At 54.3% G+C, this 22,911-nt stretch overlaps 11 protein-coding genes and 1 non-coding gene across 12 annotated transcripts; 6 read left to right on the top strand and 6 right to left on the bottom strand.

The window, feature by feature from the left end:
• The first annotated feature begins 675 nt into the window (after positions 1-675).
• On the top strand, positions 676-764 carry N656DRAFT_t9. The gene has a single exon. It is a non-coding gene; the product is annotated as a tRNA-Lys (tRNA).
• Positions 765-3,788: 3,024 nt separating this feature from the next.
• N656DRAFT_68279 (uncharacterized protein) lies at positions 3,789-5,185 on the bottom strand. The gene is made up of 2 exons (XM_064810580.1): positions 4,437-5,185; positions 3,789-4,385 (listed from the first exon to the last, which is right to left on the bottom strand). Exons 1-2 carry the CDS (start codon positions 4,789-4,791, stop codon positions 3,964-3,966), a joined length of 777 nt encoding a protein of 258 aa, XP_064675458.1. The 5' UTR covers positions 4,792-5,185; the 3' UTR covers positions 3,789-3,963.
• Positions 5,119-6,515, bottom strand: N656DRAFT_786471 (YjeF N-terminal domain-like protein; the record flags this gene model as incomplete). Its single annotated transcript, XM_064816526.1, has 7 exons — positions 5,119-5,221; positions 5,280-5,508; positions 5,593-5,689; positions 5,975-6,069; positions 6,143-6,208; positions 6,270-6,378; positions 6,504-6,515. The coding sequence occupies 7 exons, from the start codon at positions 6,513-6,515 to the stop codon at positions 5,119-5,121; spliced, it is 711 nt and encodes a 236-aa protein (XP_064675457.1).
• Positions 6,516-6,841: 326 nt separating this feature from the next.
• N656DRAFT_774107 (ribosomal protein S16, mitochondrial) lies at positions 6,842-7,895 on the top strand. Its single transcript, XM_064814196.1, has 3 exons — positions 6,842-6,998; positions 7,066-7,246; positions 7,338-7,895. Exons 1-3 carry the CDS (start codon positions 6,922-6,924, stop codon positions 7,413-7,415), a joined length of 336 nt encoding a protein of 111 aa, XP_064675456.1. The 5' UTR covers positions 6,842-6,921; the 3' UTR covers positions 7,416-7,895.
• Positions 7,262-7,966, top strand: N656DRAFT_68293 (uncharacterized protein). Its single transcript, XM_064810582.1, has 2 exons — positions 7,262-7,276; positions 7,338-7,966. The coding sequence occupies exon 2, from the start codon at positions 7,523-7,525 to the stop codon at positions 7,850-7,852; it is 330 nt and encodes a 109-aa protein (XP_064675455.1). The 5' UTR covers positions 7,262-7,276; positions 7,338-7,522; the 3' UTR covers positions 7,853-7,966.
• Positions 7,766-10,387, bottom strand: N656DRAFT_774106 (uncharacterized protein). Its single transcript, XM_064814195.1, has 5 exons — positions 9,960-10,387; positions 9,804-9,883; positions 9,165-9,748; positions 8,954-9,113; positions 7,766-8,897 (listed from the first exon to the last, which is right to left on the bottom strand). Exons 1-5 carry the CDS (start codon positions 10,025-10,027, stop codon positions 8,167-8,169), a joined length of 1,623 nt encoding a protein of 540 aa, XP_064675454.1. The 5' UTR covers positions 10,028-10,387; the 3' UTR covers positions 7,766-8,166.
• Positions 10,388-10,701: 314 nt separating this feature from the next.
• N656DRAFT_794301 (uncharacterized protein) lies at positions 10,702-11,457 on the top strand (the record flags this gene model as incomplete). The annotated part of the gene is made up of 2 exons (XM_064817263.1): positions 10,702-10,909; positions 11,000-11,457. The coding sequence occupies 2 exons, from the start codon at positions 10,702-10,704 to the stop codon at positions 11,455-11,457; spliced, it is 666 nt and encodes a 221-aa protein (XP_064675453.1).
• A 2,563-nt stretch (positions 11,458-14,020) lies between these two features.
• Positions 14,021-14,995, bottom strand: N656DRAFT_68155 (uncharacterized protein). The gene is made up of 2 exons (XM_064810561.1): positions 14,683-14,995; positions 14,021-14,622 (listed from the first exon to the last, which is right to left on the bottom strand). Exons 1-2 carry the CDS (start codon positions 14,888-14,890, stop codon positions 14,363-14,365), a joined length of 468 nt encoding a protein of 155 aa, XP_064675452.1. The 5' UTR covers positions 14,891-14,995; the 3' UTR covers positions 14,021-14,362.
• Positions 14,996-15,143: 148 nt separating this feature from the next.
• N656DRAFT_794300 (uncharacterized protein) lies at positions 15,144-16,176 on the top strand (the record flags this gene model as incomplete). The annotated part of the gene is made up of 3 exons (XM_064817262.1): positions 15,144-15,239; positions 15,304-15,588; positions 15,670-16,176. 3 exons carry the CDS (start codon positions 15,144-15,146, stop codon positions 16,174-16,176), a joined length of 888 nt encoding a protein of 295 aa, XP_064675451.1.
• Positions 16,177-17,722: 1,546 nt separating this feature from the next.
• On the bottom strand, positions 17,723-18,446 carry N656DRAFT_744521 (uncharacterized protein; the record flags this gene model as incomplete). The annotated part of the gene is made up of 2 exons (XM_064812880.1): positions 17,723-18,226; positions 18,300-18,446. The coding sequence occupies 2 exons, from the start codon at positions 18,444-18,446 to the stop codon at positions 17,840-17,842; spliced, it is 534 nt and encodes a 177-aa protein (XP_064675450.1). The 3' UTR covers positions 17,723-17,839.
• A 367-nt stretch (positions 18,447-18,813) lies between these two features.
• Positions 18,814-20,299, bottom strand: N656DRAFT_774102 (GroES-like protein). The gene is made up of 3 exons (XM_064814194.1): positions 20,247-20,299; positions 19,901-20,182; positions 18,814-19,822 (listed from the first exon to the last, which is right to left on the bottom strand). The coding sequence occupies exons 2-3, from the start codon at positions 20,013-20,015 to the stop codon at positions 18,849-18,851; spliced, it is 1,089 nt and encodes a 362-aa protein (XP_064675449.1). The 5' UTR covers positions 20,016-20,182; positions 20,247-20,299; the 3' UTR covers positions 18,814-18,848.
• On the top strand, positions 20,103-21,991 carry N656DRAFT_841471 (uncharacterized protein). Its single transcript, XM_064818994.1, has 2 exons — positions 20,103-20,504; positions 20,780-21,991. The coding sequence occupies exons 1-2, from the start codon at positions 20,484-20,486 to the stop codon at positions 21,692-21,694; spliced, it is 936 nt and encodes a 311-aa protein (XP_064675448.1). The 5' UTR covers positions 20,103-20,483; the 3' UTR covers positions 21,695-21,991.
• Positions 21,992-22,911: the final 920 nt, after the last annotated feature.

The following is a 22,911-nucleotide window of genomic DNA, read 5'->3' as shown; positions in this document are numbered from 1 at the left end:
CCTATCATAGATGAGTGCCCATGCGTCTATGCTTGTTAAGTATGCTGGAATACTTCACGAATACCTGTGAATGGTATCAGGCCTTGACAAGAAACCTCACATCCGAGGTTAATGGCAATGGATCAAAGTCCAGGGAAGAACAAACACCTCTGTGAGTTCTGTGCATGTACTCTCTGAGTCTTAGAATCTGGGCAGCCCGCAGCCGCGGTTTTCTGGAACTCAAGTCTCCATTGCGTCCATGCCCATGGGCGCCGGGCTAGCTGATTGCTTCGATCGCTTCTAATCATATCTTGGAGATTCGTTTGGCTTGAATCAAGCTTGGGACGAGCAAGTTGCGTCGTATATTTGAGTCCAAGTGAGCTTGAGGGTTCGACCTTCGTGTCCTGGGGTTGTTAGGTTGTCCGAGGTTGTGTAAGTCACGCCTTCCTTATCAGGAACCTCACCCCACATGCACACCCATCGACCAATGACAGTACGGAGCTACTCCTTGGAATACCCTGCCGGCAGTGCCGGGCCTGCCCTGCCCTGCCCTGTTGAGCTTTTTTCTCGTCTCCAAGACTCCAACTCAAAAAAAAAAAAAAAAAAAAAAAATTGCCTCCATCTGCCTACAAGCCCTACATAAGCCGAATTTTCGATCCGAACACTCACCAAATTCAGAGGAATGATTGGCTGCCGGCCCGGCTAGCTCAATCGGTAGAGCGTGAGACTCTTAAGGAGGGTTCTCCGTCATCTCAAGGTTGTGGGTTCGACCCCCACGTCGGGCTCAATTCCCGTCTGATATGATACTTTCATTTTTTTTCCCTTTTTTTCTTTTTTTCTTTTAAATTTTTTCCCTCTCGCCTCTCACATGTACTCTGCACCTTGATTCTCAAAGGGTGGTTTTCCATCTCCTGATCTCTTGGACTGGATCTTCTGCGTTAACTTTACAGCTTTCTCTTGCCTTTACTGGTCCAGGTCCTGGATATTTGCCAGTCATTTCCTTCACACTCTGTGAGTCTGTGAGACTGGCGTATTGTATTATTGTACTGTACCTCCTTTGAAGTAGTGTGTGTCCGCACGATAATCCCCTGTTTATTTCTCTGCCTCTGTTGTTGTTGATCTTCCAACTGCTACCGCATTACATGTGTTGTTAAAGGCCCTGTTCGCTGATTCCGAACCTTATGCCGAGTAGTAGGTATGTACCTAGGTAAGGAGACCTAGCCACACCTCCTTTCGATCTAATCGGCAACCCAGGCGTACTGAAATACTCCTCAATGGAATGTCTACCAATAACGTATACTTACCCAGCCAGATTCTTCCAGGTTAGTAAACATGCTGCCAGTGGCTGATGTGCCTGGACTCCAGCAAGGGACGCTGGAGGCTCGCTGTACCGGCAGTATCCTGCAGTGCCATCATGGATGCCAAGGAGTGGGCCGTTATCTGAACTTAAACCCAAGCCAATTCGCTCCCCCAGCTCCCCAATCCCTCTTGCGCAATCTGTCAAATTAATTAAGGCTGACCTCTCCGTTGCTACAGACCCTCGAGTCAGTGGTTCGTAAGGTAGGTAGTAGTTCGGCTTGTATTGTACCTGGGCCCGGCCGGGTAGGGAGGACATTGGGCTGAGGCTGGTGATGCACTGAGCATGTCAAGAGCACATCAACCGCTCGGCAGGCTTGTTCGCTGTGACGCTGTGAGACCGGTTAGCCGGCAGGGGCCTGATACACGTGTATGTACATGTGTCAGTGTGACCCTGACGGCGGCAAAATCAAACCGATCAGAACAGACAAAAGGTTCAATTGAACGGCCGATCCAGTCGATCAACAGGTGGGTGGGGAGGCGTGAAGATCGGAGATGGATGCAACGGATAGTTTGGACTATCAAAGTTGCGCGTGCTTGTCCGAAGTTGCCCAACAATGGATGAACCTAGCGAGTTCAATGTATTGGAAATTCCCGACTGACAGCTGACTCCTGGCTGACATGGAACCCCGGCCCGAGCTGCGTGCTGCCCCTTAGCGACAATTCCCAAGACATTCCAGCCATCTGGACCCGGACGGTTGGGTTCACCGTTCACCGGTTACACCCGCAGCTTGCCATGTCAACAAAGTATGCGGACAGAACCGCGTGGTTGTGGCGAATAGACTCGTCATTTAGCACCAACGCAGCTGAAATGGCTGCCGATCGTAGGCGAAGGGTTAGGGGAATTGGCAAGATTGGCGCCGAGCGTATGCGGGGGATGGGAAATTGGGCATCAGTGTGATGGGATTTGGGAAGTCAAAGCCTCAATCGTGGCGAACTTGAGGATATTCCCGTCCCGGTGGTACCTTTGACGGCATGAACAGGGGGCTCCCATGTCGGTACTTCGGTACTCCGGAAGCAGTGGGCGATCTAGACCGCTGTGAAACAGGCACACGGTGACGAGCTGAGCGAGCTTTCTGGCAGCTGGTTATTTGATCGTTGAGCTCGGACGAATCAGCTTTGGAAAAAGCTTGTCTCCCGTGCATGACGGTGAAGGAATGGGTGTGGAAGCGCAAGTCACAACGGCACAGAGTGGTAGCTTAACGTTAGCTCGCAACATCCTCCACAAGAAGCGAGATAGCTAAGGAATTTACTTCTTGGGTCCTGTGAACGCACTGGACAGCACTGGTCCGGATCATCATCATCGTATCATGCGAAGTCCAGCCACAAGCCACTACTGGCTAGCTTTATGTAGCGCTGTGGCATCGAGCATCTGGGCCTGGAGAAAGCTCGTCAGTCAGGGTGAGCTCCTGGTCGAGGTGGCGCCCTGGGGTCAGTACAGTAAGGTACCTACCTGTAAGTAGTAGGAATTACTTGAGGTCCCTCATACGCTGACGAGATAAGGAGGTAGATATGCTCGTCTATGCTGACGTTTGTGGGCTTGTGCGCCGGGAATAAGATCGCCCCAGCAAGTTGTCGATGACTTCTTTCCTTAGTGGTATGCCCATTTCGACATGATACTACACGTGTAGGACGGTGGTGGTTAAGGTTTAGAACTTTAGGGGGGAAGGGGTGGACAGCGCGGTTAAGCTCCTGAAAGAATAGCGTCCGGCGGAAGTTTCTTTTCCATTGCCGCGATAGCGATATCCATTCGGGCGGGAGCTTCCCGGGAAGTCCAATGAGTTTGGCTGCCGGCCGGCGGTCCGGTGAGACTCGGAGTGGGCATGTTCGGCAGGCAGAGCTCCCATTTCGGGAAGCGAGCTTTCTGTCCGAGGCGCAGCTTCTGCTGGCAATTGGGCGACTCGGATGGTGCCCAGCTGCGTTTTTGGGGTCACCTCGACGCTAGGCTCAGCCGGATCCGATGTCGTTTTTTGAATGTTGCATTCCAGAGCAGTGGCCCGTCAGTTCAATGCATGGCGCTGCCGTCCAGGGATTTTTCGATCGCTAGATGTCGCCAAGGTAGTTAAGGCTGGAGGTCGGGCCTGGTCCAGACCCAAAAAATGAAACTGGTACGAGCATTGTCCGATTTTTTTCCCTTTTCGCACTTCCCTTTCCCATCAATCCCCCGCCCCCCTCCATTTTTCCCAAAATGCGTAGCACCCTTGCCAATGCGGGGCTCGCGACAGAGCGGGACCCGTCGTCGTGAGGAGCGGGTCGCACAACGCCACAGCCCTGGCTGAGAGACAGCAAAGCAAGGAAACTACGCCCCGCATCCAAGGTTCATGAGGGGCAGGCGTGGCTGATGTCGAGGGGCATGTGGATTTTGTGGATTTTCGCCGTCGTCAATTCAAGTTCCCGGGAAGCACGAAGCACTACGCAAACAAGACATCACCGGATCGGCCGTCTTGTCTTGCTGGATTGCATAGCGTGCTCGCTGCATTCTTCCCATCTGCGTCCAGGGTGGGGTAATGACAAGATGGACCCCGGTGAGGACCGAGCCGTCGCGCAAAGCGAGACATTGTCTCCTGGAGGTATGGAGGTACATGCGTCCCCATGGACGCTATCTGGTACTGTACCACCGCCTAGTAGCTATGGCGAAAAGGTACAACCTGCGGTAGCCAGTACTAACGTTGGAAAGAAGGACGGGATGCTCTTTCGCATGGAAGCTTCCCGACTATGCTGAGTCGTCGCCGGCTTTTTGATGTAGGGATCTACATGTCCCATCAAGGACAGCGACGAAGCCAACCTCGACACGAGACCCGGGGACAGCACCAAGTGGGATAGAAACAAAATTGCGAAATCGAGGCGCGCCTGGAACAGGGCTTCTGCTGAGAGGACCCTTCGTGCGGGAGCTGCCAGATCTTGTAGGCGCCCCGTGCAGCGCCAGCCTATCAGAAGCGTTATGGAGCAAATGGTCCGGCTAAGAGCCTCAGGTAGCAGCAAAACGGCACTGCGGATCGCGGATGCGCCGAATATATACCGCTTTGCTGTTTGGAAAATGACCAATTTGTCTGCTGGTGGTTAGTAGCAATCTTTCCTTTTTCAGGCTTGTCTTGACATGCCAATATGGTTCGTCGTTGCCGCAGCTTTCCCAGGGACGCCGGTTTCAGCGATTAAGACGTTCCCCAACGGCAACACGCAGCTGTTTGGTAGTGCCAAGCCTCGCCCCGATACGTACCGTTCCGCCATATACCTGACTGACACAACCAACAGTTGGGGGTGTCTCCCACAAGGACAGGAGCTTGGATTTGCGTTCCCGCCTATTCTCCATTCAGACGATACCAGATAAACCTCCGGGACTGCTGCTCCACGCAGGACCTGCTCCCTCGAAAGGATCACCATTCCCATAGTCTCCGCCGGAACGAAACCCCCCGCGACACAACCAAGGCCAGCAGGAGCCCCATGTCGTCCAACCATCTTCTACACCGGAGCCGACAAATACAACCATCTGTCGACCTTGCTGGGCACCACTGGGCCGCCATACTTTAATGTGCACTGAGCACATCACCAGTGACTGCCCAGCTTGCGGGAAAGACTACCTCGTCTATGTCGAGTTCTGCAAGGACTTCCACCCCCCGTTGGTGACCTGTCCTAACGGTACCGTCATTTCCCGTATTGTCATGGAAGAGGGAGGCTGCCCGAGTCCGGTCTGTCCTAACAGTAGGGGTGGCGGCTGCTCGGTGATGTAACAGGAAGGGGGCAAGGCGGTGGATCATCGGCCCAGTCTTCAGGCGGCCCTGGCACTCAGAGCCTCAGCCCACCGGGGCCAACTTCGACGATCTGGTCGACTCCCTCATAGGCCGGAACGTCGAAGCCGTACTTTTCTGCTATTGCCGGCGTGACGAACCTGGCTCGCGCGATCAGCGGAGCCAACAATGCCGGCAGGGGGCAGACTTGGTACGTACCGGCCTCCGATGAAGTGGCGGCCCTTGAAATACTTGACCAGAGGCTTGGGCGCAGTTAGACTGACGAGAACGTTAGGATGGAAGTTGCTTCCGACTCCTGATTTGGGCGGGCCCTCTTCAATGTTCCAGGAGGACGGGGCGTCGATCGAAGTTACCGGGACCTTGGTCTCAGCCATCGCCTGAATCACGGCTGGAAACGGTTCCCGGACCTCGCCAGAGAAGCTGAACCCTGAACTAGTTCAGCTCGAAGTCTACGACGGATGGAGGAGGAAAAGTGGCGGGAAGGTAGAGAGAGGAGGAGCTTGACACGAACCGAATATGGCGTCGACGACGTGGTCAGTTGACTGCAGAGCAGTCGGGAAGTCGTCCACAAAAGGGACGTCGAGATCCTCCAATTGCTTCGCAAGGCGCTACGACACGAATAAGCGACCGGGCAGGAGGGACGGCGAGGAATACCCAAAACAAGACAAAGTACACGAAAGCTGGGCTGGGGGCAAACCCCAAGATGCAGCCATCTCCTTGACTTGGCCAAAGACCCTGCTTTAGCCACAAAATCAATCAAAATTAGAAGTTTGCTGAGCACCGGCCTCTTCAGGGGCAACTTTGCAGACCCTGAAGATGAATCTGGCGTGGCGTAGCCTCTGAGTGGGCTGGAAAGCCGTAAGACAGCTCTGAAGAGGAAAAATCCTCGTTACCTGGTAAAGATCATTCTTGCTTCGCTTTGGATAGTATATGGTCGGCTGATAGCCATAATGACGGAGATGGCGTGCGGCGACCAGGCCGTCACCCCCTGGATGGGCGACTGGTGAGCGCACTTGCCGAGCCTCGAGTAAAACTCAGGTTGCGCGCTGCTGTTGACTAACCATTGTTGCCAGGCCCAACGGCAACCAAAATTCTCCTTCCCCTGTCAATGGGATGGACTCGATAGACTAAAGACGCGCATCAGCCAGAAGCTCATGATCCGTCACCAAGTTGGCAATTTAGACCAACCAGCCTGGGAAACAGAGAGACCGGCGAGCTCCATGAGTTGGTCGAGGGAGAAGGCGCCGGTACTCATCAGCTCCTTGTCCAGAGCTGCTGCAGCCTTTGCCGAAAGAGTCTGGGTGCCATTGGAACTGTTAGAAGTGATCGCTCAATCGTGCATCGTTCTGGGAAAGATGTCGCGTTGCAGATGTTTCTGTCTGAGTCTGATTCCTCAGAGCCTTGCCCATGGCCTGAACATACCTTGAGCGCCATCCTGGGAAATCGACCATGAAGCAGTATGCAGTTTAATTAGTGAGGAGACGGATGCAAAGATGCGGCTTTTGTCCGCCTTAAGTGTGCGTCTGCACCCCAGCTGGAGCTTCACAAATCGGATGGAGGGGGAATGAGGCCGACTGACATCAGCTTGCTTGTTCTGTCCTAAAAGCTGAGAATGCAACCTACGAGTGAAGCATTCGGGGAAGCAGCTCAGGGTGCCGACGCTGATTGGGGCTTCTGATTGGTTCTTTCGGGGCGCCGCCCTGGGCCGCGATTTCCAAAGTCGCTGGTCTGTGCATCCATCCAATCGGCGGCACTGTCCAAAAATGATCGCAACCGTCGTCGACGGGAACGCTAAATCCAGACCTTCAACACAGCCCTTACATCCTCCAGACCCAGCAAAATGGTGGTAAAGATCCGCCTCGCGCGCTTCGGGCGCACAAACGCTCCCTTCTACAACATAGTCGTCGCCCATGCACGGTACGCATTTCCCCCCTTTCCCCTGTCCCCTTTCCGTTCTGGAGTTAACATATCCATCCCCTCACAGAACCGCCCGCAACAGCCGGCCTCTCGAAGTCCTAGGCACGTACGACCCAATCCCGAAAAGGGACACGTACGATCGCTCGGGGAAACTGCACAAGGACATCAAACTGGACATCACAAGAGCAAAGTACTGGATTGGCGTCGGGGCGCAACCGACGGATACTGTCAGGAGGTTATTATCGCTGGTAAGGGCCCTCCGGGAGGGACGATATCTGGTTGGGCATAACCGAAGTTAAGTTATGGGGTAGAGCTAATGGTTCTGTTCTGCGTGTGCAGGTTGGCATTATGGAGCCGAAATACAGACCGGCAGCCCCAGCGCCAGCGGCAGCGGCTAAGGAGCCGGTGAAGAAGTGAGAGCGAGATTGCGACGACATATTATCGATCGACTGTATCTATATTTGCGAGGTTCTGTGTACATGGGAGTTATAGACGGCGTTTACAAAACGAGATCTGGGGGTTGAATGATACGGATATCACCAGGGGCTTCAACTTCTCCATTGGCTTTGGGCGTGATTCCGAGCAGCCACAGCGGCAACAAGCATTATGTCGACCGATGCCTCGATTGCCCGATGATTGCTGGACTATTCGAAGGAAACACTGTCCGCTATGTTTGGTATATTATGGGGGAGGGGGTGTCAGGGGCTCTAAGCAAGCAGGACTCTCGAAGGCTGTTGCCATCTTGGACATGTACTCACTCAGGGGTTGCGCTAATCTATATAACAAAAATCTACGACACATGGCTGCTAATAACTGGCATCATACATGATATGGACAATGTATCGCACAGATGATGTACTGTGCGGAACTGGAGAGTGTATATGCTTTTGCGAGAACCCCGTACATACAACCTCCAATCCTCCATCCAAACTTCTGTAGCTGGGACCATGCCTTCTCTGGTCTCTTGTACTCCGTATATGTCCACCCAAACGCCCAAAAAGAAGTTCAAATACCCTCTCAACCCCTCGCTCATGCTTCCCAAACTCTACAGATACTCCAGACAATATGCACAAACTAAACAATGTCTCCACTCGTGTGCAATAGTCCCGAACTCAACTGTCCGAACTATACCGTACCGGCGGTCTGCCACGGAACCCCACATCACAACTCAGTGATGCGCCGTCAAAAAGAAGGTATTCATCGTCAGACACACAATCATAACACACACCCCATAGACCGACAAACAAAGCGCCAGTTTTCTTAGTAAGCCCGTCTCAAGGTGCTCCAGATCCCACCGCCACTTGCGTCGCCATCGCCATCGCCCCCAGCGGGAGGAGGCGGCGCGCGATACTCCGCTGGCTTGGGAGCGGATACTGGACACGCTGGCCAACATTGCCGATCCTGCCAGGCCGCCTTCATCCTCGTTCTCATCTTCATCCCCGTCCTCGTCAAAATCGACATCGTCGTCTTCCTTAGAAAGACGCTGATGGTAGATGCTGTCTGGGTCACTGATCTTGTAGTAAAACAGGCCGGGGAGAATAAACGAGATGGCGGTCGACCCGGAACTGCCGACGTATGCCAGCACACGGTCAAGGCTTGAGACGTTCAAGGCCGTGATGTAGCTTAGTATGAGGAGGGCGCTGGTGATGAGGGCGAAGCGAAGTTCGGACATGGCCACCACGGGCGCGCCGTGGCTGTCGACGGGGGCGGTGGCTGCATTGCTTGAAGGCAGCAGGGGCTGGCTGCCGGGTTGCGGCGGGGGCGACCGAGCGCTGTTTGGACGCCACCGTAGCACGGCATCAACGGAGGCGCGGCAGGGGTGGACCTGCAGCGGGATGCTAAATGTTACCAGGGCTACGATGGCGGCCTTGGCGATGGTGGATGCGATCGATGCAGGGTCTGTGATAGTCATGTTAACAGGGGATTATCCGTCTGATAGGCAAGATGGCACTTACACATGCTAACGATGTTGCCCTGGATGTCGTTTCCAAAAGTGAGATAGCCGGTAATAGCCACCAAGATGTAGACGGATGCGGCGGTACCGATGCTAGCTCCGATAACAGCGACGATGCTACTGGGCGAGTTGTCTTTGATCTCGTTCAGGATCGAAAACATCTGGGCAGAGTTAGTGGGCCAAGTGAGCGTCCGAAGACGGGGCAAACTTACATTTTGGTGGCATGTGTAGGCAAAGATCACGACGGGCAGGCTACTCAATGCCGCAACCGGCCCTTCCCAGGTAATGACCCGTCTGTCCCCCTTATTCGGAATTTCGTCGGCCGCGAAGTGGTATACAACCAGGATGACCAGATATCCAATTGCCAGCAGGGCAACGATGCTGGTGTACTTCAGAGAATCCAACCGCTTGGGAAAACTGAGCGGTATGATAAAGAGCAAGAAAAACACCGTGATCCAGAATTTACGGTTGTCCAGAAACGACCAACCGGTGTGTTCGCTACCAAATGCTTGTGCAATGCCGGGCATGAGGTCGCCAATGATGATCATGTATGACACGCCAACTCCGAAGCATTTGATAGCAATAGCTGCATCAAACACTACGGCGGCGTTCGGGTACGTGATCTGCGAGAGCGCAAAGAAAGAAGATGTCCCCCTATCGAGATATCGAGCGCAGCGTGCTTGGAGGTACAATCCGAAAGCCGAGGTGAGTCCGCACCACAGAATCAGGAGGACTCCGAGCATGATACCGAAATGGGACATGGCCGAAGGCATGGCAAGCGTTCCTGCACCGATGACTGTCTCTAGTGGTAAGCGCATGGCCCTCCACGTCTTGTTTGTGTCCAGACGTACTGGTATTCAACAGGTTGATGTTGCTGCTCATCATCGAAGCGTGCCCGCCACCCAGCTTCGGGTTGCGAGCCCGACGTGGACTGTAGCACGATGCACCATCAGCGAATATGCCCCCATCAGTGTCAGGTAGCACGGGAAGGCTGAGGATATACTCACAGCGCCATGGTTCCGCCGATAGCACCTCCTGATGCACTATCAGACGCCACCGTTGAGTACCCCGTCATTGGGCTTGACGGATTGCCCAGACTCGAAATGCAGTCAATCTATGTTGATCTGAACTTGGTATCTTGATAAAGAACGGTGTCTTAAAATTGACTAGGCGTCGACCGTTGTCGCCATCAGGTACCTTGTCGGTCTCGTTGTGCTCTGCGCGGCTCGAGTCGGCGCAGAAAGGCGGGCTTATCAGCCGCGGTCGAAGGAGTGCTTGTCGAAAGAGCTGCAGCCAAACTATGTGCTACAGTAATAGGGAGTCGTGAGATGCCGTCGATATACGTAACTGTGGGTGTTGTTGAGCGTTTCGAAAGCCTAATGAATACGGTTTTTAGGGGTCTTGTGACGATCCGTTGTTGGATGACAGCGCGAAGTGGACAGCCCGGAATTCTGAGGCTAAGCGGCAAGCCACAATCCATGGCCCCAGGGCCCACCAATCAATGCGCCAACCCCACTTGGCGACGTGTGACTGCGTTGACCAAACACAGGCTCGAGACACGCTATCAGCCTTACGAAGCTACGAGGAAAGCGAAGCCGACAACTCTTAAGAAATCAATTGCTTGCACTACAATCCCCCAAGGTACTTGTGATCCCTGATTTTGCGACGCCTCGACCGCCTCAACGTTTCGGACGATATCGAGGCACCAATTCAAGGGGTTAAGTCGCGACCGCGACCCGGATTGACGTCATGGACGCGACACTTGACCAGACGTCCCTGACCACGATTTCGCTGCTTGAGGCGCGCCTTCAGCGAATCGAGCACATCCTTTACGGGCCCTCTACGCCGTCAAATCAGCCGCCAAGAGAATCAGCAGTCAGTTCGCTAGCGGACCTCGAGCGCCGCTTTGCGCACCTCCTACGCCACTACCGCATCTACGCCGAAATACTCAAAATCTGTACGTGTCGTGCCACGCCTGCCCAATTCCTTCCATCCTTCTCTTCCCTTCCCTTTTCTCAGCTCGCTAACCCACCCTAACAACCCGCAGACAAATCCCATCCGACCCTCTTCCAACCTCCATCCACCTCCCCAACCACCAGCACACCCACCCACCCCACAATACCGACCCAACTCTCCCCCGAAGCCGTCCGCGCAACAGTTCTCTCCTACGCATCCGCCTTCCCGGCCACCGCCTCGGCCCTGACGGCCGTGACGTTGGACATGCCCGTTCCCGATCCAAAGCTGAGCGCCGAGCTGGCGTCGTTGATCCCCCGGATGAAGGGCATTGAGGCAACGCAGCTGGCACAGGACGCACAGATCGCCGAGCTACGGCAGCGCAGCGAGGCGGCCATGCGCGCGTGGTATGAGGGGAGTGTGTTGAGGTGCGGCAGGGTGGTTGCGGATGTCGAAGGGAGGTTGGAGAAGGTTGATTGGGGGTTGAGGAGGGTGATTAAAGAGAGGGAAAGGGAGAGGGAGGCTGACGCTGAGGTTGCGGAGGGGGTATAACTACCTAGGTTCGTCGTGAGACGGGGGGCGGCGGGTTTGGGCTTGGTGGTCCTGCCTACCTATCGATTTCGTGCGCGACCGGTTGGCGTGCTGGTGTTCAGACGTTAAGAGAAGAGCTCGCATCACGTCACGGGGGACACCGGTGGAATGCGGCGACGTCACATCCCCAACGCCTCGGCTGCCGGCTTTAGGGGAGTTTCACTCCGATCATGTTATCCCCCGAGATGCTCGCCTTTCCCTACTGAGATAAAGTCCTCGGGGGATTCTAATGATAAACACGACCGAAACTGCATCAGAATTGCAGGACGGCCGAAGCTCCAGGATGATACAGCGACCTGGTCCAATGGATAGCGAGAGGCCTGGTTAGCGGTCACTGCTTCCGCAGATATCAGAGAGACCGCTCCGGGCCCGACATCAAGCTACCTTATCCGCTGACTGGACCCGCATTTTGAAGCCCGTCGCTTTCCATAATACCGCGCGTATGCAGGGCAACAGAAAGTATTGATTGCAATCGGCTGACGTTGGGACTTGGAGGAATGTACACGGAGCCCTTGGCAGGGCGCATCTGGGCTCGTGTGACGTCGGCCCGGCAATTGTGTCTCCGTGTTTCAAGGGCCAATTAGCCCGCGATCGTTAAAAAATCTCAAAGCGGACTCTCTGAATATCTTTCTGGCCTGCCATTGGTTAAACTGCAGGGAAAGAGGAATGATGGGGGAGCAGAGTGGTTCAAAGAGCGTGAGGAGTGAACGTCTACAGGGCCAGAACTGTTGCCTGCAACTACGATTGTCCAGCATCAGCGACGGCTATGCTGGGACACCCAAAGCCAGGCAGTTCATTGCTATTGTCGTGGACAAGATGCTATCCTTCGCGTCGTTTTGAGATCCGGTGTTGTGGGCGGAACGAGGCTGGGGAGTGAGAGATGAGATCTGCATACCGAGCAACAAATCGCGCCTTGACCGAAGGGAGCTTCATCTGGCCACGTTGATGATTGATGGTGAACAGACTACAGGTATCTAACCTAGTCATTGCCAACCAGGAGCGTCAGAAACACAGGGAGTTACCAGATGAGGCCGCTAATAAATGCCAACGCTCGAATATGGATACAATTTTCTTGATATTGGCGCCCCAGCTCCCTTCATAATAAACCTTCCCTTATAGACCCATTCAGGCCCGGGGGTTTCCATTGTCAGTTTGCCTCCCTACCTTACCTTTTGCGCAAAGCAGGTTTTCATGTCGTAAGCAGGGCATCCAAAGTCACCGTTTCGGAGCTCTCAGAAGTAGCTGTCCATAAATGTCTAAGCAACTACGAAGTATAGTAGGTGAGAATCGGATGAGTTCGGCGTATCTTCATAGACATTCAACGCCGAGATCACCGGAATTCGGGGAGACCTGTGAGTGATAGAACGCCAATGAAGTTCCTCCAAATCTTTGATGGACCTCTCCCACAACCCAACAGTCGCTCCTGACGTGCAAGTACTGTGCCTTGTTTCCTACCCGTCCCTGTGCATTGCATCGGTGCCATTGGTCACGGGTATTTCGCTGCGATTTCGTGGGTTACCTATGTACCTGATTAGTACGGTGAGGTCCTGGAGGTCCTGCTGAAATGGAAAGGATTGGGTCCCTTTTTGAGCATGCGTCTGCGTGGCTAGTCATGGATCCTCTTAACTCACATTCTGATATCGTATGTAATTGGGTTTTAACCTGCAAGTCCGCTGGCAGTGGTGTACGGAAAGTCTGTGAAACTTTGAAACCGTGATGTTCCGTCGTTCCCCTGCATTCGCGGGGCGGGAGGTCGGCAAAGACCACGGAATTCCAGGGGCAAGCAGCCAGATTTTGGGGCCAGCCTATCAGAACGAGTCGTTGTCCCAGTGTTCTGCAAGTTTCGGACCCTCCCTTTTTCTTAAAGCTGTCAGAGCGAACGGAATCCCGATCGCTCAGATCTCGCAATCGGGTCGTCAATCTGGTCTCGAGTCTCAGTGGCAATGGCAGCAACCATCGCGGTCGGGCAGTGTTGGGTTTGGTTAACAGCTCGCAAAGCCTGCTGTGTCTGCAAACGGAGCCTGTGGCATACTAATAGTATCTATACGTTGTCCGTGTTGGACAATACCTTAGCTAGTGTTCTCGTAAGACGGGATGACCCCCCAATGATAGCATCATGCTAACTCATTGTAGTTGTCGTCGCGGATCTCCCGTCAGTGGCGGACATGAATGTAGGCGGGGCAGTGCTACAAACACCATGGATGAATCAGGTGTCGAGAGGCACTCCGTATCCATACCTTCGTATGTAATATGTTGGTGAATATTGGTGAATTGGGGCGCCGCATTACGGCATCTTGGCCCCGGTTCTCTTCAGGCAACCGGGCTCTCGGAGCACCGTACCCAACGCGATCTTTGTCTTTGATCACTATGAAGCTCTAACGGACCGCTGGGGCTAGAAGATAGTTCTCCTCGAAAGTCGCAAAAGGGAAGCCAATGCACTGGACAGAATCGTTTGCAAGTCAAGTATTTGCGGGGACTTGCAGGCAATCTTGCGTTACATTGGGGATTGGTCAAGATTTCGCGTGCCTTGCAAGTTGCAACCTGCCGTCGCCTTGATGAAATGGGTGGGCGGGCAGTCAGAAGAAATGCTTGGCTCCAGAATCACTTCAGCCAGGGCATCCACGCGCACGATCCACCCTCCGCACATTTCGCAGCCAAGCATCCGACCATCCCGGCCCACTCTTCAGGCCCTCGCGCCCCTGGTTCGTCCACTGGGATCTTGAACTCCCGCCCTTCGCCCTTCCCAAAGTTGCAGCCCCCAGTTGGCAGTGCCTCCCTTTCACTCTTTCGGTTCCGTTCAAACGAGGACTCGCATTAACCCTTTAACCACCATTTCCCCGTCTCGTCTCCTCCTTTTTGTCTTCTTTCACGATTTTACCCTTCGCTTCTTTCCCCGACGGCGTTCCCCCCACTTCACCATCGCTGGTTCTCCGATTGCATACGCCAGGTTCCGATTCCGATTCCCCTCGAGGACACGCTCTTGACATCGATTGGAGCACGCTGGCGGGCACTGCGGTTGCGACTGGACATTAATTGCAGCGACGGTCTGAAAGAGAAGGTCTACAAAAAACTGGGTATTTTCGTTGAGTCGGAGCGACGAGGCTTGTCTGTCGTGATTTAATCGCCCTTCGATTGTCCATCAGTTCAGCGCCCCCCCCCCGGCGGCACTCGCGACGGGCGTGATACCGTGACAGACCAGCAATTCTGGGAGCCGTATCGATCGATATTTCCTGTTCCCCATTGCCCTTTGCGTGTCGCATTTGGCGAGACGAGCAGCATCCGGATTACATCGGGCTATTATCGTTCTCTTCTTTGTGCCTTCGCGGTTCGGCAGCGGACACAAGCAAACTTGAGTTTGCCTGCAATCTCGTCTGGCAGCACCGCCTTGATCCATCCATCTTCCGTCTCCACCCGAGGCCACGTCCCTTGCAGGCTCCCTCCACCAGCCAACGAGTCCCTCCAAACCCAATTTCAAGTCGCCGCAACGTCACACCAGCAACCCCCATGCTTTTCTGCGAACCTGGTGCCAATTGAATTCCCACCTCCGGTGCAGCGGACTATCGCCGTCATTTAGTAATCAGCCCTCGGCCCGCCCATTCGCACATATGCCCTCATACGGTTCACTGCATTCTCCGTCGCTCAGGAAAATGGAACACACTCGACCTCAGTATGGCCGCAAGCGCGTCAGCATCGGGAACATCATCGGCGACCCGTTTGCTCTCGCGACGCTATCAATTGCCACAGTAAGCAATGACCTTGGTGCCCCTTTGAGTAATGCCATCTTGACGCTGACTGCTCCGACTCTAGCTCGCATGGATCATTTCTTTCGTTGCGACCATCATCGCCCATCTTCAGGTTCCAATAGATTTTCCCCTCTATACATATTGGGCGCTAGTCTTTTACCCTGCCATCATCGTCGGGATATTCCTCGTCATCGCCTCTGACAGCGTCCAGACGTACCATGTCGCGATTGTCGGCTATCTAGGTTGCGGCCTGGTGGTTTCGACGGCAGCAGTTAACGGCCTGATCTATTCGCCGAATGGCGCCAAGGAGGCTTCGGCGGCGGGCTTCATTCTTCTGGCCATGGTGACGGTGAGTGTATTCCTATCGCTGTGAAATGACTCTTTTACCTTTATTCCTACCGGCAATATTGTGCTGACATGTTGGCTTCAGATCGTCTGGATCTTCTACTTTGGTTCCGCCCCCTCAGCTGTGCCTCGCGCATACATTGATTCGTTTGCCCTCACCAAGGAAGGCGAGTCCACGAACCGACATACCATGAATGGCGTGTATGGGGTACGAAGACCCGAGACCTCAACCTCAGTGCAACCGCCCCAGATGTACACTGCTCAATTGAACGGACTCGAGAATCCATCGCCTGTTGGCGGTATGACCTCGACGATGAGAAACTCGACGGCGGCCCCCGCGTTCTCCTCGACAACCGCGCCAAAGACAACAGTCCCGGCAAGCGCAGATGCGGAAATCGTGCCCCCGACGGAGTACCCGTACCGGGCGAAGGCCATCTACAGCTACGAGGCGAATCCTGAGGACGCGAACGAGATTTCCTTCTCCAAACATGAGATCCTCGAGGTCAGCGACGTCAGCGGCAGGTGGTGGCAGGCACGGAAGGAGAACGGCGAAACAGGCATTGCGCCGAGCAACTACCTCATCTTATTATGAGAAGGGATATATCTTGGGCAGACGTCTAACGGCCCCTTGGTGGATTGACGAAAAAGAACCACAAGAAAACACGCATGATACAACGCGGATGATTTCGATGTTTTCGTCTGGATGACGATTTATATACCCTCTTACCCACCCCGCCCATCCAGCATATATATGCCCGGCCGGATTCTCTTCCGCCATAGAGTGGAAGACGCACGCCGCTACTCCCCAGCCTCTTAGGGTTGGGAAGGGAGGCGGGGAGATACGACAGGAAAGTCGAGACATCTCGCGCCTTGGGCTCGCACACGACACCTCGGTATGCAAAACCCCTGTTGGCTTTGGGTGTGTTTGGATGAGGTCAGAAAAATGCTTTATGTGGTCGTTCTTGGGCGGGTGTGACTGGTTTTGGCTTGGCTGGGTCGGTGTGTGCTCTAAATATTTTTCCCCTATGTTCTTACTGGTTTCTTCGCTTCTCGAGGGCCCTATTGATTCCATGTACAACTTTGTCTATGATGTTACTTTGCCTTGGTTTAGCCGTGGTCTTTGAGTATAGGCCGTTTCACCGCCGTCCTTTTGTTATCTTTGCCGCGTTTAGGTGTTATGTCTTGAAGCAAACCGGCATGGGATGAGGGCGATGAGTGATGGCGTCGGTAGCGCTGGAATACAGCAGGTTCCGTCTCCCCGTCTCGCCATATCGGAGGTGTGGGGAACTGGCTGCTGGAGAACTCCGGTCTGGTAACGCTTCTTGTGCTGCCGTAGTGTACACAGGTTTAGTGATTAGCTGTCTTATCATCTAACCTCGACCGGCAGTTCCACTGCAGATGGTGATCAATCATGGTCTGATGAACGCGGTCAATGGGTTGTAAGTTATTCTAGCTGTTCGTCAACTGATACCACGATCCTCCGTCTCCGTCTCGGAGGCGCATCGTTCGAAGCCCAAAACCTCTCTCCTGGGAAACAATGGCTCCTTCGAGGCCATCTGCGCAGTACAAACGGTTAAAACCATCACCAGATATGTAACGTATTGCTGCCTGGTGTCTACTCTCTTGCTCGACGGAAGTGCGCAGGTCCCAATCTTCCTGTCCTTTCCTTTACACAGACCTTTCAATAGGCGGCTGGGGATCCATACCTAGCCATGCTGGACGCGTAGGGACGATGGCGCACGCACAAATCTTGGCGGGAGCCGGGCCGCGAGTTTAAAGCCAGCCACATTTCCATCTTTCCATCCCCGTCGACTCAGGCTCTGTAATGGATTGGTGCAGCAGGTGGCGTTGCTGCTCGACTCGGACGCTAAGGGCATCGAGCCGAACCCGTCCCAGCCAGCAGTGCTCCACCGAAAACCCGGCGTGAAGGGAAGATGGTCGGAGTCCTCAGGCTGTCTGTCGGGTAGTAGGCTCGGTACCTTAGGGATCTGTATATCGGTGTGCACCCGGCACCCTGATCCCGAGACCATCATTCGGAATTTGGAACCGGATGGGCGATTCACCGGACGTCCGGAGCCCGCTTAGTTGCCCAACCCGCGCCGCCGCCGTCGGAGCTGACGCAATATATCCACCCATCTTGGCTTCCTTCCACATCATCTAAGCCAAAACCTTTTTGCCAGCCAGCCCCAATCTGAAATCAAACAATCGCAGCCGACCCAGATAACTTTCAGATGCGCAGATCAGATCAGCTCAGCTCAAGTCCTCTCCAGCCTCATCCTCAACTCCCTCTCCTTCTGCTGCACCTCCATCTCAAGCCTTTCAACACTGTACTTGAGCGCCTCCTTGCGCTGCCTCACCACTTTGACACGCAGACCCCCCGCCTCCCCGCTGAGTGGACGCCCTCCTTTCCCGTAGTTGCCACCACCGCGCGACTTCCCTTGTTGACCGTTGGTGTTATCGGGAAGATGTGATAACCTGCCCGCATTGAGCTCTGCGCGCGCCTTGAGTGTCTCAATCCGCCGCGCTTGACGGTCCAGATGCTTGTCTGCGCGGTCGAGGAGGAGGGTTACGAACGGCCCGATCTCGTCGCGCAGGGAGGCCTCGGCCGCGGAGAGGGTTGGGTGCGGGATTAGTTCGTAGTGCTGTTCGTTACTGGGTTAGTAAAGAAATAGAAGGGGAGGCTGTATAGGGGAGGGAGTGGAGGGATGTATGTACCCGCACGGTCTTGAGGATCGAGGCCAGTCGTGGAAAGTCTTGGACGCCGGTTCCGAGGGTTTCGACGGAGGATTCGAGCAGGGTGAGGGATGTGCGTAATGATGAGACGCAATCGCTATAGGTGGAGGCGGGGGTTGGGGTTGACATTGCTGTTGCCGAATGGGAATTGTTTGGTTGGGCGGGATGAAGTAATGCTTGGTTGAGGGTCTGGGAGAGTTGAGTGCAGTGGTGTTGAGGGGTTGCTCGGTGTTTGTTTGGTTACCCGTTTGGTCACTGTGGTTGATGCCGGTAGGTGGGTCCAGCGGTCACTCAGCTCAATGTTGATTGGGCTGCACGATGCATTTAGTGGACACTGCCCCTGACTTCTGAGTGCTTCTTTTTCAAGGACGAGGTACGAAGTCCAGTACATGGTTGGGTTAACGGTATCTCGTGCACAGCTCTTGAAATCAAAGCAAATGCCCTGGATGCTCTTAAGGCCGTTTCTCCCAAAAAGACATGGTAATGGGGATCAAGAGGGAATTCTGTAACTGCTGGTGGTCTAGTCATGATCTAACGAAGCTCAGCGGACCCATGCGGGTGGACATTAACTTTGGTAACACTCCCGCCATGACGATACCCATCCAGCGCCTCGTTCACCGCCTTCTCGTCCAGACCACTAATAGTACGGTACCGCTTCAGGGGCCGGATCCTGCCCTCTTCCAACCAACCAGGCAGATGCTTCCAGAACTGCTGGCCCAGCTCCCGATGCAGAACTCCCGAACCCCGCGAGAACTTGACCTCGTACCCAGCCGCCTTACTCCCCCCGACAATCTTGGACTCGTCCACACTGCCCGGCAGCAAAGTCCCCAGCGTGCCCTTCTCACTGTTTGAAAGCAGCGACACGCCGAGGGTATGCTCCGTGCCGACCGTGTCGAGTGCGTAAACCAACCCGTCACCCACAATACCCCGGACCTGCTCCACCACAGCCTCCAGCCCGCCACGCCGGTCCACGACGTGTGTCGCGCCAAGCGCCCGCAGCTCTGCCTCCCCCTCGGGCGTCTTGCTCGCGACGGCAACAATCGTCCCGAACCCGGCCAGCAGCGCCGCCATTTGGATCGCCACCTTGCCGCAGTTGGATCCGCCCCCGATGACGACCAGACTGCGCTGCGCGTAGCCAAACGCCTCAATCTCCTCCCTGGGGGAGTGCGGTGCGGGCAATCCGAGGCCAGAGGGGTGGAAAAGCGCGACGAACGCGGCCATGGCTATCGTGGGCAGGGTGGCGGCCTCGTCCAACGATACAGAGTCTGGGATGCGGGCCGCCAGGTCGGCGGGCAATAAGGCGTATTCCTGCAGCCCGCCTCCGGCGCTGTTGGGGATGGTAAAGGTGTCGGCTTGCGCCACGAGACGGTCGCCGACCTTCCAGCTGGTTACGTTGGGCCCGACGGCTTCGACTACGCCGGCGAGGTCGTTACCGGTGATGTAGGGCAGGTTGTCGGGGGTGATGATGATGCCGAGGTCTCGGACTTTTTGGTCGTGGGGGTTTACTGCAGTGGGGTAGGTTAGGTAGCTTAGCTTGGGGGTCTTGTATGGAGGAGGAGGGAGGGTTGAGAGGAGCTACATACGTCCTACTGCAAGAATCTTTAGCAAGATCTGGTTCTCCTTTGGCTCAGGTATCGCCTTGGATCGAAGCACCAGTGGTGCCCCAAAGTTTTCGAGGACGAGAGCTTGTTGCGACATGTCGGCGGTTCAACTTGAAGATTTCGACGATCGACTTGGAAGTATATTTAGTAGCGAGATCGAGAGCAAGGTAGGTATTGTCCAGGCAGCGAAGTCAATGGCAGTGCTGAATACAAGAGTTAGGATCCGAAGGTAGGTAGGCTGGAGACTGTTATAACCACTGGCAGCTGCCACTTGCTAAGTTTGCTGCGTTGATGTCAACCTCGGCGTTGCATCTCTGGCTGAGCTTACCAATTTTGTCCGTTAGCGAGCTTGGGTCATAGGTAAAGTCACTCCGACATTACTAATGTAGTACCTTCCGGCCTCCGTCGCCGGCACCGTTTGCAGTTGTTGCGGAGCCGGCCCCACTCCGGGACGGGAAAGACGAACGTGTTCTCGGCCGCGGCAAAACTTGGGGTAAGGGGCTGGCCCGTCCTTGCTAAGTCATCAATTGCAAGTTGTGCGAAAAGCAAGATTTGATCTTTTGAAATGTCAAATTTCCTCTGGACTGTATAACTGCATTGTGCTGACTGTTGAGCATCCTGCTCGTCAGTCAAAGTTCTGCAGCGTTGTAGAGTGTAGTAGCCCGAGTACCTCGAGTTTTGTAGCACCCGAACGGGAAAGCCGAAGTGGGTCTGATGCTGTGAGACGAAGAAACTGCACGGCGGGGCGTGTCCGTAACTTCCCCAATCTCATACTTAATCATCCCTCACAACCTCTCTTCAGACCGCTTCCACTTTCTTCCTTCAACCCGCAAACTCACCGAGTCACCTCAACCTCTCCAGCCAGCTCCGGCCTCTGTAACAGGAGGCCGCCATCACATCCTGCAAGAATGGGCGCAGCAAGTGCAGCAGCAGCATCATGCACCCGCCTCATCCGCATCGTCTTCTTCCAACCCCAGATACGTCGTCTCAAGTCCATTCCAGCAAAGTACTAGCTATCACGACTTTGATTTTCTAAACGACATACCGTGGGACCAAGCCATTGATATCGAAGCGACCTTTGACGTTCAACAATCCTTCGCTCAGTGTTTCTCCGCACCTGACCTGGAACATCTCGACACTACCATCGCCTGCCCCGACATTCATCCCACTTTGGGCCCCGACTACTATGCCCATCTGCCAGTGACTACCACAGCAGCCTTCGAAATACCCTCCACCACCACGCCCACGTTGACTCTGCCTTCACCCTCGCTCGCCAACCACTCCGAGTCTCCTTCCCAATCTCCCACTCCCAGCCCTAACTATGACGCGGGCGTCCAAGTTCAAGTTCTCGTTCCCGGCCTGAAACTACCCGAAACTACCAAATCCAAATCCAAGTCCAATTCCAGACCGGGACGGCGGCCAGCAGCAGCATCATCAACACTATCATGGCCGTCATCGTCATCGTCATCATCATCATCGTCTGACGGCAAAAGAGTTTCCAAGCGTTCGGCACGTGCAGTTCATGGGGATGATGATGATCCTGAGATAGTCCTGCGCCGGCAACGCAACAACATCGCGGCCAAGCGATACCGGCAAAAGAAGATTGACCGGATTCAGGAATTGGAGGAGGAGGTTGCGCTGGTGAAGGAGGAAAGGGATGAGTTAAGGATTAGGGTTGCAAGGCAGGAGGCGGAGGTGGCTGCGTTGAGGGAGATGTTACAGTTGAGGATGGTCAAGGGGAATGGGAATGGGAATGGGAATGGGGAGGGGTCTTAGGCTAGGTTGAGGTCTGATGTGGGCTATGCTAGGTGCCTGGTACTATGCAAGTTGAATTGAAGACAGTAGTTGTTTGGCTTGGATATTCTCTAGTGTCAATTGCTATTGATTTTGTGGTTGTGATCCTGTCTATCATTCTATGTGCAGAGGCCGATTCCATATCGCTGTTGACGCTTGGTACAGTACAGTGTCCCAGACATTACCCTTGTACATATGTCAGCCGGAGCAAATCCCGTCCGCGTTCGAAACAGAGCAGAGATGTAGATGAAAGAAGGTATCATAACTGAAGTTTCAAAGGCTCAAGTTGCCCGAAGCAACATGCGAGGCCCGGGTTCTTAGCTTCTCAGCTTCTTACGAACTACCAACTGACATAGATACAAGTACCTTCCTTTAAGAAATGACTGTCTTGTTCGGCCTTACACAATGTGAACGGTTTTCGATAGAGAATGAGAAATGGAGAGCAGGTGCACGGTCCAGAGACTCCAGGCTGCATTCGAGACACAAAGAGTCTTACCCCCCATGGGGTGTTCCTATCCCATGATTCATCTTTAATCACAACCGAGTCTGCAACCTGCAACCTTGCGTTGAGCTCGGGCCCAGATCTGTTGAATTCATGTCAACACGGAAGGCGCGCCAAGCGGGCCGCAGTCCACTCTGCATTTAAGCACTTTGACACCCCGTTCACAAAAACCGGACGTTTTCCACTACTAATACGTGACGGCCTTTTCGGACATAAGAGTCATAGTGTAATTGTTTCCGGGTAATGAGTGGGTTTTGTGACTCTCGCCGAAGTGAGTCGAACAAGCTGAACCTTGATGACCCAAGATTGTGCGTATAACTGGCGCATCGGATTTATAATGTGGGCGAGAATTCTCCGATTAGTAATGGACACACCCGCCCACCACTACGGTAGAACCGTAACGAAGTTTAACACCTAAATGCCTAAATCCGATCAGATCAATGTCGATGTGAAATGCAAGTGGGGTCCCCAAGGCAACGGATGGATGAATCCATCGACGGGATAGGTTGTTTCAAGGTTATCGTCTTACATACGCGATGAGATGCATGGGTGTTATCATGGACTGTTCTCCACTTTGTTGGGGGTCGATGTGCATTGTGCAATGGATGCTGATACTAACGGATCCAGGCTCGTCATCAATCCCGGCAAGGATTGTTGCGTTGCGGAGGGTTTTGTTGAAGGGACCGACATCCTGACA

Source organism: Canariomyces notabilis (assembly GCF_033297395.1).
Source record: "Canariomyces notabilis strain CBS 508.74 unplaced genomic scaffold N656scaffold_1, whole genome shotgun sequence".
Lineage (NCBI taxonomy): Eukaryota > Fungi > Ascomycota > Sordariomycetes > Sordariales > Chaetomiaceae > Canariomyces > Canariomyces notabilis.
Note: the sequence above shows the minus strand (reverse complement) of the source record. Positions and strands in the feature narration are given on the sequence as shown.